Here is a 15287-nt window from a genome sequence, read left to right on the forward strand (position 1 = left end):
GGCAAAGGTGGTGAAACCCCGTCTCTATTAAACAAAAATTAACCAGGTGTGGTGGCGTGCGCCTATAGTCGCAGGTACTCGGGAGGCTGAGGCAGGAGAATCACTTGAGCCTGGGAGGTGGTGTGTGCGGTCTGAGATCGCACCATTGCACTCCAGCCTGGGGGACAAGTGAAGCTACATCTCAAAAAAAGAAAGCCTGCCTCAACCCTCTCTCCTTTAGTTCTTATCAAATGAAACACTTATGTCTCTCCCACATTCAACAGTTTATTGTGCTCATTTACTCAACTGCCTCAAGGTTAGAAAGTACCTACCCTGAGCCACATTAGATACTCAAATATTCAAATCAAAGAAATAAAAGGGTTTTAGCTTCATACCACTCAAGGGATAAAAGTGAACTCCGCCGAACCATACAATCGGATGGAGCCAGTGTTAGCTACTTACAGGTTTTCCGTCTTGAGCATCCCAGAAGATGCAAGCCACCCGATATAACTGCACACCAGGCTCTAAACGCACTGAATACACTTGTTAAAGGGTAAGTCTCAGAGACAGAACAGGTGGCATCCGTTCCAGCACTGGCCAGCTGTGTTTGGCGTCATAAACAGAGGATCTGAACCTCCCACCTGGGGAACCAGGACAAGCAGCAGAATATAGTGGTTCCAAACACATTCTCCGGAGCCAGACTGCCAGGGCTGGAGCCATGGTTTCACCAGTTAACACTGTGAGGCCACAGGAAAGCAGTTTAGCCTCCGTGTCCACTCCAGCATAACTGTACCTACCTCATAGGGTTGCTGGATGACGTGAGTTCATTTTTATAAAGTGCCCATGAAACCGCTTTTGCAAAAATCATAAACTGAGAAAACTATGAGTGACATATGAGACCTAACTGACCCCATCTTGTTGCTAACCTCTAAACTGTCCTTGTTCATTCCTGGGCATAGGCCAAACTAGCTTTGGGAAGGATTTTTGTGTATAGTTTGTTTAAATAGCCCTTCCCAAAAAGGCTAAACCGTTCTTATAAAACAAATGAAAGGCCACTAAGCCAAGATAAGAGGAACTGGAATTCTTACCAGCCATTATTCTGGAGGTCATAAGATTTGCAACTTCCCCAATTACTCTTGAAGGTTAACATCACTATTGTGAACCTAAGATTGGCCTTTTTGATGTCTTTCCAGGTTTTTCATTTCTAACAACCAGATGGCCCCACCTGGACCTGCCAACCAGTTCTGTGGCCCCCACCTAGGAACTGACTCAGCAGAAGAGAACAGCTTCGATTCCCCATGATTTTACTCACCAAATTATCCTTAAAAACTCTGACCCCCCCGTTTTCTGAGAGACTGATTTGAGTAATAAAAAAACTCCGGTCTCTGGCACAGCCAGCTCTGCGTGAATTATTCTTTCACCATCGCAATTCTTCTGTCTTGATAAACTGGCTTCTGTCTAGGCAGTGGGCGAACTCATCCCAGCACTATGGAAGGCTGGGCGGGTGGATCACTTGAGGTCAGGAGTTTGAGATCAGCCTGGCCAATATGGTGAAAGCCTGTCTCTACTAAAACTACAAAAATTAGCTGGGCACAGTAGCACGCACCTGTAGTCCCAGCTACTTGGGAGGCTGAGGCAGGAGAACTGCTTGAATCCGGGAGGCAGAGGTTGCAGTGAGCCGAGATCACGCCATTGCAGTACAGCCTGGGCAACGAAAGGAAACTCCATCTCAAAAAAAAAAAAAAAAAAAAATTGTAAGTCAAATCACATTGAGAGATTCTTGAAAGATTCTAAAAACAAGACTTTCTAGAAAACCAAAAATGAGTGGGAGAAAAGGACTGAAGGTGGAATGTGAGGAGGTGTATAAACTGCTGCTTACCAGCCAGTTTAATTGGGCCTCATGTATGCACGACTTGTGTATATTCTACCCATACCTAGTTAAGGTTACTTCTAAAAGCAGTAACTCATTCATAAAAAACTGAAGACCACATCAACCAGAATGGAACGTTATCCGGTGAGGTTCTACACCCACTCTATAAATGCTACATTGACTCAGAACACTTTGAACTTACTTGGAGTTGTCCTCAGAATGGATTTTGAGAGAATTAAATTTCACTTGACAGTTGCTTCATGTTGAAGACACACATACAAACACATTACCCACCTTATGCACAGCAGCCTGGACTCCAGATGATGCCTTTTCTTCACTTCCAAAAATGTAATCCACCAACGGATGAGTATTCACCCCCACAGAGGACATTCTAAAGAATGTGCCAGAGGGCTGCTTGCTAAAAGCGGCTTCTTTACCTTATAGACATCCGTATTACGCAGAGAGAAAGAAACGCTGCTTAGATTCCCTGTCAACTAAAATCATGGGAGAAACACTCCAATCTCCAGCCTACTTTGCCAATAAAATATTGCAACCTTTATTTAAAACAAAACACAACTTGGCAAACCTTGTGAGAAGACAGAGAGAGCAGTCCCTTTCAAGGGCCTCATTTATTTACATCAAGTTTAACACTGTTAGCAGTTCACAGTCAGACAACAGAGGGAGAGAATTAAATTAGAAAAACAACGGAAAATATATTACAACAACAATGAAGAACAAATATACCTGACAACACTGGTAGCGTGGCCCACGACTGATGTGTTTTTAGTTAAATCCCACGTTGTCTCACTATGTCCCCTTAGCAATGCACACAGTGCCTGATGCTCCAAACCCCACTCTCTGTGCACCACATACACACCTGCAGGGCGGGACCTTTGGTATAAATGTTCAACGAGTTTTAAAGAATCTGAATCCGCATGTTTTGGGACAAAGCTCTGTCAACCACCATGAAATGTTTAAACTTACTTTTACTAAGCAAGCATAAAACTGGGGTTTGTCCAGTGACAGTCATTAGAGAATCAGACTGCAGAGAAGGAAAAGTGCAGAGTCTGGGAGGAGATGGGGGTTCTGAGTATGCATCAACAGCTAAGTCAGCCTGTTCACAGTCAACACACCAACCACGCCACCGCTGTTCACCCAAGGAAAGATCTGAGTGATTCCTCTTTTATTTACTCCCCCTTTCTTAATGGGCACGACAGCAGTGCATGTGCACTTATGGACACAAACGCATACCAGCTATACAGATCTGAGATGAGAGGGTTTTCAAACATATGCCCTAAAGAACCATACAACGAGTATCTCATTGTTCCTGTCTAGTTTCTGAATACTAATTGACAATCATCCTAATCATGGTGATTTCTCAAGATCTCAATAAATTCCTCTCAAAACATAATAGAGTCCAAGTGGCCACAGTGAAAAATTGCTGTCAAATGGAGGAGAGCTGGTTTCTCTGGCCCTCATCTACCAGAAGCATCTCTGTCTCCTGGCCTTCTTGCCACTCACAATACCTGGTATGGTACTTCTGAATCGTGCAGAACAGTATCTGAGGTTTACTGTCGATGACCCTAAAGCATTCCTAGTCCTGCAATACCTTCTAAAACAACAATAAATTTGCATATTTTTTTGTTGTGCTATAATTGCTGAAAATTAAGTATACATATATGTGAACATTTATGTCCCATTCTCCAGCTAAAGTTGACGGGGCCTAATTACATGATTTAAAACTCCCGCTCTGAGATTCAGAAGCAAATCTAAGCAAGTTCCGACTACACAGACTCCCTATATTTCCTTTCATAAAGCCTGCTAGCATTCCACAGTTTGCCTCCAGCGTGTCCTAAAAGGTTATTTAGCATGCTCGGAGACCCCAGCTTCTAAGGGTTCAGCTCAGTAGCCTGGAGTGACAAGGAGGACCCTGAAATCTGCTGATGCGAGTACAATGATGAACAAAGAATTTTCCAGAACAGACACAGATGACATGTATCACAATTCTGCTCCAGATATGGGGTGGTCTGAGGACAGTGCTGTGCCTGGCCTTTCCCCTTCAACATGCCAGCTGCTCCCTCTGAGTGAACAGGGCTTTGCTACTCTGCTCAGGGTAAAAGGTAAGATTTTTCTAGGAGAGGTAAACAATTTCAAAGTTAGAGATGTACATGGGGATGAAGAAGTAAGTGCACTTGGAGGGAAGGGTCTGGTGAGGCCTCGCAGGTGGGCTTGAGAAACGCAGCCATTGCCGAGTGAGCACTCTCAGGAAACCACTTCAAGTGGGGGATTCTCACAGATGGAGGCTCTGGCCACTGCCACCTGAGAAGCTCGTGTCTACCAGTTCTCGTTCAATAATCATGCAAAATCAACCCCGCTGACGAGTTTTTCCTCTATAAGACTCATGAAACCTATCTCTGAAGGCACAAATCTCCAAGGGTGGCCTCTCAGCAGTTTCTGCCATTCCAAGTCAGCTTTCAATCATGACCTGCCACAGGCCTCCTTACCTGGGGAGGAATATGGGATCTTTTTATCCTGATCCCACAGGGTGAAACCTTCCCTAATTTCCTGTCCTTTGGATCTAGGATATTGAGTCAGAAATGAAGGTATCATCTTGTTTTTGTTTTTTCTTGATGTGTCTCACTCTGTGTCACTTAGGCTGGAGTGCAGTGGCGCGATCTCAGCTCACTGCAACCTCCGCCTCCTGGGTTCAAGCAATTCTTCTGCCTCAGCCTTGGGAGTAACTGGGATTACAGGCGTATACTACCATACCTGGCTAATTTTTACATTTTTAGTAGAGATGGGGTTTCGCCATGTTGGCCAGGCTGGTCTCAAACTCCTGACCTCAAGTGATCTGACCATCTTGGTTTCCCAAAGTGCTGGGATTATAGGCATGAGCCACCAAGCCCGGCCAAAAGGTATCATCTTGTACATACTCAAGATAGAATACATACCTCACAGAGGTGGCATGAAAAGCAGAAATTCATCCTTGTGGACATTGCAATAAACTTCCCAAAAGACAGGCTGGACTAGGGGTCTGGGGGTGAGCGCTCCGGAGCAGGTGCAACCTGCCCACAGCCCTGAATCCCACCCACGCTTCCCAGTAAGAGAGGAGCACAGAGAATGACAGTGAAGTTCAAGTGAACCACAGTTGTGCTGAACAGAGCAAGTAACAGTAACGGTTACTACTGGCTTGCTGGGGGGGGAGAAAAAAAAGCAAGCCTTGCAAAAGTCTAGTAGTTGGAAAACCGGAACTCTATCCAAATGATATAGATATCCTGACTGTTAAGAGTGGGAGGCATTTCAGAAGTTCTCATATACTCCTATGGATTCCAGACTGAAGTAGGCATTTACAAAGGAAGTGAGCTACTACTGGCTTGATACAAGCTAAGACAGAGATACAAACCGCTGAAGCCTATCAATACTTAAGCCAGAGACCCACCACCTACAAAAAGAGGACTGGTCATAGCAGATCCTTAGGGCACAGAGATGAACCCCAAATCCAGGGGGAACAATTTAATGCAAGACGATGAAACTCAAAAATCAAGAACAAAAATATAGATAACCCCGTCAACCCAGTATGAACTCCCGGTAGGGGCACAGCCTGATAATAACAATGACATCAGTAGCAAAATGGAAGGGAGCAGGAGGGGTCATCATGAAATGTAACTATAATCAAAAGTGGCCACCAATGCAATTTACTTTCAAGTATTTTATAATAGGTGAATTAAATTCAGCTACTCTTTTAGAAAAAGAAAAAAAAGATAGATGACAAATGTCAATGTCATTTATAACTGGTAGGAAATCCTAGAAAAGTAATTCCCAGAGTGCACTGGTTTTATGGCCATCCACTTCCCCCTGTAAACCTAACAAAACTATGCAGGACATAGGTTAAAAAAGACACTGTCAACATCAACAGATAACAAGTTTGCTCCCACCACATTTAGGATAAATGGCCAAGCTTATAGTGGACAAATGGAGAAGAGGGCCTCATCCTTCTTGAGTCAAGGTCCCTGGAAGAGCTTCTGTGTTCTGGAGTACACATTCTTACTTTTTAAAGATCGGAATTAAACCAAAAAGTTGGTCCCTAGTTTCCTGAAGTAATTCAGCTCTGAACTACAACTTTAGCAAAACACTTGCTATACCTGCTCATCTTCGTTAAGCAGTTTCATATTTCTAACTGTGATACATGACAGAGGTGATTCTTACATATCTGCATTTTCAGGTCCCCCACAGGGTCCATCCACATTGAATCAACTGTCTTATCTTTTAAACAGACAATACTACCACCTTATAGTTATATTACAGTTGATATTTTCTCAAAGTGCTCTCATATACATTATCTTAGTTATTAAAACAATGTGAACAATAAAGTTTTTTTTTTAAGAAAAAGGAATGTAGGACTAACTAGGTTTTTTAAAAACTCAAGTTGGTTTTCTTTACTACAAAGTGCACATTGCTGTGTTGCTGAGGTCTGTCCAAAAGAATGACTCCATATGATTTTTTAAATGACTGAATTCTACTGAGTGCTTGCTTTGCTCGTGTTCCCATTACTCCACATTCAAATCCCTTAAGGTCCGAGTGTCGGGAGCATGTGCTTTACAAAGTGTGCAACACCACACAGGCTGATTGTCGGTCTGAGCCACTTTTTTGCAGTGTCTCACATGGCAGCAGGTATGGTGGAAAGACCCCACAACCATAAAGTCAAGAGACTTGAATTCTAGTCCTGGCTCTGCCACTAATTAACTGTTGAGACAATGGGCAAGTTACTGAACCATCTGCTGCTAGTTTCTTAATCTATAAAGAAAAGGGTTGGGGTACTAACAGTTTTCAGATAGCCGTGGGTGTTTGAAACACCTGGCGAGATCACTGGAGAACATACTGGCCGAGACCCCAGTACACTGGGAATTCTGATCTGGAGTGGGGCTATTCCGTCAGTTTGGCTTTTTTTTTTTACCCCCTAGGGAATCCTACTGTGCATCCCTAGACTGGGTGTTAATAATAGTAGTAGCAGTTTAACATTTATAGAGTGTGCTCATTGTGTGCCAGGCACTTGAGCTAAGTATCTTACAAATATCATCTCATTTAATCCTTACAACAACCCTGAGGTAGTTACTATTATTATCCCTGTTTTACAATGAGGAAACTGGGGCTCCCAAGGTTAAATGACTTGCCTTTTAGACCGGCATTAGAGCCTAAACACTAAACCACTATCTATACTGCATCCTTTAAACAAAATCTCCACGATTTTAGTTAAACAAAAATGGGCAGTGCCTTAGTAAAGTCAGCATGCTTTATTATCTGGGAAATATTTTACTGGCCAACTTTCAGTTGAATCCTAAGAAACTCTCCATCTAATTTAAATCCTAAAATGCTGCTGGTAAAGGGTCTCCACTATAACAACCTCTATGTACAGAGGTCATCTAGAAAAACACTGAATGAATTTCTTAGGGCCCAATTTTTTAAGGCTAATCTCTGAAAATCATGATGGAAGTCTACAGGAAAATATATACATTTAAATTTTACACAAAGCCTTTTAAGAAAATACTTTAGGTAAAGCACAATCAAGATGTATTCAACACAAATCACGGCATTTTAAAGTAGGAAATCTAAACTGAAATAATATTATCTGTACATGAAAGGAATCGAGCAGTGGCAGCCCAAAGGCATGCATCCAGAAACACAGCATAACCACGTTAGAAAATTGTCAATGCCTCGTATGTGGGGCTTTTCTCACTGCTTTTAGAATAGTTAAAATTAAACTACACTTTTAGTTTCTAGAAGCAGTTTTCTCTGCTTTGGATTCAAACCTTTTAATTTACATAAGGGTTTGTGTTTAAGCTGGTCCTTTTCAAGTAGAAAAAGGAAAAACCTAAATTATGCTTATAGAGTAAGTTGACAGTGCCTCTTTAACCTGAACCTTGAACTCTCAACCCCTGAAGTTACATAGTTCAAGCATCATGTGGACGGGGTGTGCTCCAACAGTCAATGCCACTCTTGACAGTGTTGACAAAAATCAATTCCATTTATGTATTATGCACCCACTGTAGGCAAGACAGAGCTAGGTGCTGCCCCTGAGTAAGACACAGCCCCCACCCCCTACCCTTCAGATTGTTGTTGGGCGAGAAAACCAGGGAGCCTAAATACACTCAGTAGTGTTTCTCCAAGGCTTATTTCCAGAACTCTCAAGGGAAAATAGAGCCCTTGCTTAAAAAACAAAGAACAAAAAAACCCTGAAAAACAATTATAATCCCTTAACTTGCATCCCACAACAACAGGGATAAACCTAAAAAGCAGCATAATAACGTTCTGAAGTTTTAGCTTTCCCATCCTCGACCTTAAAAGGCTAAACTGCTAAAACGAGTTCTTCAAGTTTATGGACAAGTATGATGAGCAAGAATGGCAGGAAAGAAGGTGGGAAAAGGACGGCTGGTTTTCACATCTGAGTTCTCTTCCAACCACTACGAGGAGTTGAACCCGATCACTGGCTGCCTGTGCTGCAGCTGCAGGTGACACACTGCGGGGATCACCCAACACCTGCCAGGGATGCCCAGCACCACTTGTCTCCTCTCATCTTCTTAGCCTGGGCCTCCTTTGGAGCAGCAATGGTAAGATTCAAGGTTTCCTTTCTTTCCAATGAAAACTCAATTTTGTTCTTGGTCAAAAATGCCAAATCAATTCAAACCATAGTTTCCCCCTTAGTATTCCAGCCCAATTAATATAATCTCAGCAATTCTTAATTTCATTAATATTTTCTACTCAGCAAATAAGAGAATGAAAAACCATTCAGCATGACAACACTGCGCTGAAAGAGCTTTCCAGAGAGGCTCTCAAAGGGATAGCTGTACACGTATTTGCAACACCCTTGAGGATACGCACTAGTACCTTAACTGAATAGATTAAGAGATGGGGCTGTGGTTTGACGCTGTATCAGTGACAGAGCCAGGAAGAAAACTCACTGCTCAATGTTGAATTCCTATCTTCCTAAGCTAATATTCCTTTGAGAGAATAAAATAAAAATACGTGTGTATTGAGCTCTCCTTGGGGAGGATGGGGGAAGTATTCATAAAGTTCTAAAAAGAGAATGAAGCAGTAATTGGAATTAGACCCGATACCAAGAACATTAATAATACCTAACTCATTAGATTCACTTCCATGCCATCCTAATTAGCTTCCACAATTACAACTAAGTAGGGAAGGAAAAAGGCCTATTTTTCAAGGGCAAAACATATTTAAGGATTAAGTCATTAGGTTCCCAAGGTCTAACTGGTGCTCCCTGAAAATGACTACTCTTCAATTATGCATTCTTAAAATAGAAGTGAAATGACAAAATAAATAAAGAATATTCCCAATAAGAGCTGTACAAATAAACACAATGATTGGGTGGGGGGTAGGGAGGAATATGTGAGAGAAGAAAAGCACATGAGAATAACGTGGGGGTGATTCACTTCAATTCCACACAGAGGAGAATGCCTCTCCCTATTCTCTACCTAGATTGGGCTTAAGGTGATAAGGGAGGGGAAAGGTAGAGAAACAGCCATTAGGACCAAGTCAGCTTTTCCTCTCAGTCACAGGTCACCGGGTTTCAAGAAAAGACTATCTCCCTGGTATTTTAGTTGATAAAGAAAAATACACAGCTGCTCAAGTCCTTGGCCAGTATGTCAGTATGCAGGGGAACTGTATCCGAACAGGATTCATTCCTTTGTGAGAATCTGTAGGGACTACTATTTTCAAAATCAACACTGGTTAATGCTCTGAATGCTACCAGGAATAAAGGAAGACAGCCTGCCCAGCAAAAGACAGAGAAGAACCACGAGGGAGACCCCTGTACTTATGGTTTACAGATAGCCACCACCAAGCAGGAAGCCGATCCTGGTCCATTATGAAATAATATACCAGACTGGGAGAAGTGACTTCTGCTAATCTGTGTAAGATTTCAGAAGGTTTTCAATCCCCTGCTTCAACTTTCCAGCATTCTTTACTTCCTGCACTAATACACCAGCGGAAAACAGGACAGAGGCATTCAGACAGGGCCACATTTCCCAGTTTTGTGTTGTAGCACTCTGATTTGCAGTTCTTATTACAGCAGCAATGGCCTTGCGGAAGCAAGCAAGGCTAACATCTGCTTCCAACAGCCCTGAACAAAAATTTCTCTGGGTATATTCCCAGCTTTCCTTTCTTCTGTCCCACCAAATTCATTAGGTAAACTGGAGCATAATCACCATAAGTACCTACCAGAGCCCCAGGTCTGGGCACAGCTGCTGCGGTCTTGCCGAGAGCAGCCCTGCCTAGCACCTCCCAGCACCCCAGGTAGGGATGGGCTGCATTGCCTTCCTTATGACATACACATGTTCCCTATTTTCCAGTGCAGTTTCCAACCCTGTCCACTACTGCCTCGCCCCCACTTAATTTACCTCTCCTATACTTATCTGGTTTGCTTCTTATTTTTGAGATGAAACTGTAAACGTGAGAACTCAGGGATCTGAGGTACTTCACATAAACACACTCAAGTATGAGTCTTTCATTTTCTGAAAACAAGAACACAGGAAAACAAGTCCCTTTCCCTCTCCCCTCAGAAATGTGTGCATTTTCCCACCAGGCTAACAGTGGCTACCTCTGCACCACATCACTGATTTCCTGTACACATGACAACAAGTTATTAAGGACAGGGTTTGCCCCGGGCACACCAGCAGCTGCTGAAGACACTTGTAGCTCCTGAAGGCTTAGTTCCAGTTTGCTCACAGCCTCTCGGAAGGCAAATTTGTTGCGAGTTTGAGGGATGCAGTCCACATAGCCTGAGCAGTAGTCGAGCAGCTGGTGTCCAGTGTCTACCAGCTGGCTGTTGGGCACAGGTTCCGTGATTGCACTGGACAGTAGGTCAGCACATTCCAGCAGGGCCTCTTTGCTGATTTTGTCTGCTGAGATTTTCTCAGTGGCCTGTTTGGTTTTTCTCAGAGCCACTTTAGTACCTGCTGTGCCGTTGGCCATTTTGGCTGGCGAGATGGAAGATGTGGGCAGAGGCACTTGAGGTGGAGGCATCACTGGCCTCCCAGCTTTCCCACTGACGGGCACTGCGCCCAGAGCTGCCTTCTTTCCTCCTTCCTGTGTTTCTGACGTGGACTGTCCTGCAGTCGGGGCAGTCGGCTCTTCTGTAGGGTCTGAGCAGATGGACGGATGCTGCAGTAGTCTCATCACTGGTGGTGGGGGTGGGGCACACTTTGGTTTTACCCGTCGGGGTCGGTCTTTGTCTCCAGAGGATGTGACCTGATGCTCAGATAAGAGCTTGAATTTATTCCCCTGAGAGTCTGTGCCAATGAGCTGCACGTCAGCTGGAGTGTGTTTCAGAGTGGGTGAGATAAGGACTGGCACTTTGTGGTTGTGAGTGGTTGGGAGGACGGGGGCAGCCTTGGCTGGAGAAGGCCAGCCTGGCTGCTCTCCATCCTCTAGAACTCCAGCCATCCCAAGTCGTGTCCCACCATTCTTCTCTTTGCCCTTGGGGGCAGCTGCCACTCCAGCCACTCCCACCCCTGGAGGGTCCTTCTCTGTAATGGCTAGATCCCCAGAGGGCGTTCTGAGAGGAAGAGCTGTGGCTCCTCTGGGCAATAACTTGGCTTTTGGTCTCTCCCTGCTTGGAGCAGCACCTTCCTCTGATTTTTTTGGAAGCATGTCATTGGCCCTGTCCACATTCTCTTCTGGCTGAGAAGAGGTGGACACTGTCCTTTCCAGCTGGAGTTTGGACCTCTGGCAGTTCCTGGGAAGGGTCATTGCCATCCTATCCTGCTCTGGAAGCCCTGAGGACATGGAAGATGTAGAGTTTGACCTTGGAAAAGGCTTGGAAGTGTCATCACTGGCTGTGGGTTTACCTGCTCGTAAGCCCAGTGTCTTTTTGATTAAGCGTGGTGTAAAGAAGCCTGTGATGCCAGACCACCCACCCCCAGCAGTGCCACTGCCCCCACCCCCACCACTGTCGTCATTACAGAGGTTCCTCTGTGCAAAGCTCCCCCCATAGCACTTGGGTGGCACCAGATTCGCCTCTTGCTGGGCAGGAGTGAAAGAGAACCCATCAGCATGCTGTAGAGAAGCAACAGATGAGAAGTTACCCGTGAGTTCGTATTTCTTATGGGGCTGATTCTCCATTTCTCGGAAGGAGCTGCTGCGTTTGGGGGGTGTGGGAGCATTTCTCTTTTTCATGAAGGAGCTGAAGAAGCCCCCTTTCCTATCCCTGGTGAAGCATGTCTCTTTGGCATCTTCCAAGAGGCTGCTGGGTGACTTGTCTCTTTGCTTTCGAGGCAGTGCTGGGGATCCACTGGAGGCCTGTGCACCTCTGATAAACCCTGAGGAGAAATGGCAATCAGTAACTTAAAAGACAAGAAGTGAATCTATTACATTTGAATTACCGAGGCAGCATTATAAGAGTTTTGCCAGCATTTATCAAGTGTCAGGTGTTGGCAGGACTCAGAGATAAATAATAAATACATTATCATTTCACAGTGACTGGTGTTCCAAATGTGATGTGAGTTTTAAAAATTGGGGGAGACAGGGGACTGGGCACGGTGGCTCACACAGGTAATCCCAGCACTTTAGGAGGCTGAGGCAGGAGGATCAGGAGGTCAAGAGATCAAGACCATCCTGGCTAACACGGTGAAACCCCGTCTCTACTAAAAATACAAAAAATTAGCCGGGCGAGGTGGCGGGCGCCTGTAGTCCCAGCTACTCGGGAGGCTGAGGCAGGAGAATGGCGGGAACCCGGGAGGCGGAGCTTGCAGTGAGCTGAGATCCGGCCACTGCACTCCAGCCTGGGTGACAGAGTGAGACTCCATCTCAAAATAAAAGAAAAAATAAAGCCAGGGAGGAGATAACCCGCCGGTTATTACCTCAACACTCATCCTTTCTTTAAAAACCATCGCACAACCTCTTCTCCTCTATCAGGTTCAGCAAAGTTTTTGACGGAACCGTAAAGATGATACCTACTTGGGAACCCAGGGTTAAGGAGATGAAACTGGAGCCAGAGTTGTATGTTGGATGGATAGATCAGGACAACCAACAAGGGCAATGCGGAGCCAAGGGCTTCATGGGTAGGTAAAAGAGACGCCATGCTTCCCTCCGGGAAGACGGGCGTGAAAGTGGACATAAAAGCCTCATACTCCCTGCTTCTTTCAACAAAGCAGTTTCTATTTTGATTCTACCTGCTGAGGGACCCATACCTGGTGTTAAACTGGAAGCAGAATTTTCTGTGGCATCCTGTGCCCCTTCAATGTTCTCCTTGTTCTCCACCTGTTTCTTCAGTGTCCGAGTCTTGGAAGGAAGTATAGGTAGCCGGGGCAGGTACGGAACAACAGATGACGAGGAGGCGGCTCTCCCAAGCTCCTCAGCTACCTCTGTGAGGAAGATAAGGGGACCAATAAAAAGTACAATTTCGTAACAGAAAAAGGGAGTTCTTTTCAGAAAAGGCACACAACTGAGAAATAACTGGCAAGTAGGGTACTAAAATACATACACGGAATCATAAAGTATATACTCTTTTGTCTGGCTTCTTTCGCCCAGTACCGTCTCTGTAGATTCGTCCACGCTGCTCTATGTGGCAGGGGTTCTCATTGCTGTGTAACATGCCAATGTGTGAATATACCACAATCCGCCCGTTCTCCTCTTGATGGATGTTTAGGTTGTTTCCAGTTTGGAGTTACTATGAATACGTTGCTAGCATCATCCTGCTATGTGTCTTTTGGTTCACAATGTTATGCACGTCTGATCGGCACAATGTAGGAGAACTGGTGGATCACAGGGTATATGTGCATTCAGGTTTATTAGGCCCTGCCAACCTGTCCCCCAATGGTAATACTATTTCACATGAAAGCTGTGGTTACTCTGCATGCTTGCTAAAATTTGATGTTATTATTTTTGGCTTGATTTTTTTTTTTTTTTTGGAGATGGAGTCTCACCCTGTTGCCCAGGCTGGAGTGCAATGGCGTGATCTCGGCTCACTGCAACTTCTGCCTCCCAGGTTCAAATGATTCTCCTGCCTCAGCCTCCTGAATAGCTGGGATTACAGAAGCCCGCCACCACACCCAGTTATTCTTTGTATTTTTAGTAGAGATGGGGTTTCACCATGTTGGCCAGGCTGGTCTTGAACTCCTGAACTTGTGATCTGCCTGCCTCGGCCTCCCAAAGCGCTGGGATTACAGGTGTGAGCCACAGTGCCCAGTCTTTTTTTTTTGACAGGGAGTCTTGCTCTGTCGCCCAGGCTAAAGTACAGCAATGCGATCTCAGCTCACTGCAACCTCCACCTCCCAGGTTCAAGTGACTCTCCTGCCTCAGCCTCCCAAGTAGCTGGGCACCCACCACCCTTGGCTAGTTTTTGTATTTTTAGTAGAGATGGGGTTTCACCATGTTGGCCAGGCTGGTCTTGAACTCCTGAACTTGTGATCTGCCTGCCTCGGCCTCCCAAAGCGCTGGGATTACAGGTGTGAGCCACAGTGCCCAGTCTTTTTTTTTTGACAGGGAGTCTTGCTCTGTCGCCCAGGCTAAAGTACAGCAATGCGATCTCAGCTCACTGCAACCTCCACCTCCCAGGTTCAAGTGACTCTCCTGCCTCAGCCTCCCAAGTAGCTGGGCACCCACCACCCTTGGCTAGTTTTTGTATTTTTAGTAGAGACAGGGCTTCACCATGTTGGCCAGGCTACTCTCCAACTGCTGACCTCAAGTGATCCATCCACCTAGGCCTCCCAAAGTGCTGGGATTACAGGCGTGAGTCACCCTGTCAGGCCAGCCTGATTTTAATTTAAGCCTTTCTGGTAGGCCGTGGATTGGTATCTCATTGTGGTTTTATTTTGTATTTCTCTATGATGAGTAATGTTGAGCACGGTTATTGGACATCCGGATATCCTCGTTTACTAAGTTAACCTTTAACTCCTTTCCATGTCAATATATCCAAGAAGGCCGGGAGCCGTGGCTCACACCTGTAATCCCAGCACTTTGGGAGGCAGAGGTGGGTGGATCACTTAAGGTCAGGAGTTCGAGATCAGCCTAGCCGACATGGCAAAACCCCATCTCTACTGAAAATACAAAAATTAGCCAGGCATGGTAGCAGGCGCCTGCAATCCCAGCTACTCGGGAGGCTGAAGCATGAGAAGAGCTTGAACCTGGGAGACGGAGACTGCAGTGAGCCGACATCACACCACTGCACTCCAGTCTGGGCGATAGAGTGAGACTCTGTCCCAAAAAAAAAAGTGTATATATACATACATACATACAAACACACACACACACATATGAATATCATTTTAAATATTCAGCTATATGGATGTAATAATTTATAGTCCAGTAGATATTTCAGTTGTTCATAATTTCTCACTATTATAAACTATACTTTGATGCAATGTCCTTGTAGTTAAATCTTTGTTTATATTCTTAATTATTTCCTTAAGATCTATTTCCAGAAATG

At 44.9% G+C, this 15287-nt stretch overlaps 1 protein-coding gene across 9 annotated transcripts in view; it reads right to left on the minus strand.

Moving 5' to 3' along the window:
• Nucleotides 1–2381: 2381 nt before the first annotated feature.
• The window catches only part of ABL2 (ABL proto-oncogene 2, non-receptor tyrosine kinase), a 134340-nt gene continuing 121434 nt past the window's right edge, over nucleotides 2382–15287 (minus strand). For 4 of the 9 annotated variants that reach the window (XM_033200584.1, XM_033200583.1, XM_033200591.1 and 1 more), the window contains 3 exons: nucleotides 13051–13224; nucleotides 11947–12180; nucleotides 2382–11637 (listed from right to left, as the gene is read on the minus strand). In XM_033200584.1, coding sequence (XP_033056475.1) covers nucleotides 10457–11637; nucleotides 11947–12180; nucleotides 13051–13224 — 1589 coding nt within the window. In that variant the 3' untranslated portion in view covers nucleotides 2382–10456. Of the gene's footprint in view, nucleotides 12181–13050; nucleotides 13225–15287 lie in introns of all 9 variants that reach the window. The other 5 variants (XM_033200582.1, XM_033200586.1, XM_033200587.1 and 2 more) reach the window with 3 other exon arrangements.

The sequence above is a fragment of the Trachypithecus francoisi genome, unplaced genomic scaffold (genome assembly GCF_009764315.1).
Source record: "Trachypithecus francoisi isolate TF-2019V2 unplaced genomic scaffold, Tfra_2.0 Lachesis_group5, whole genome shotgun sequence".
Taxonomy (NCBI): Eukaryota; Metazoa; Chordata; class Mammalia; order Primates; family Cercopithecidae; genus Trachypithecus; species Trachypithecus francoisi.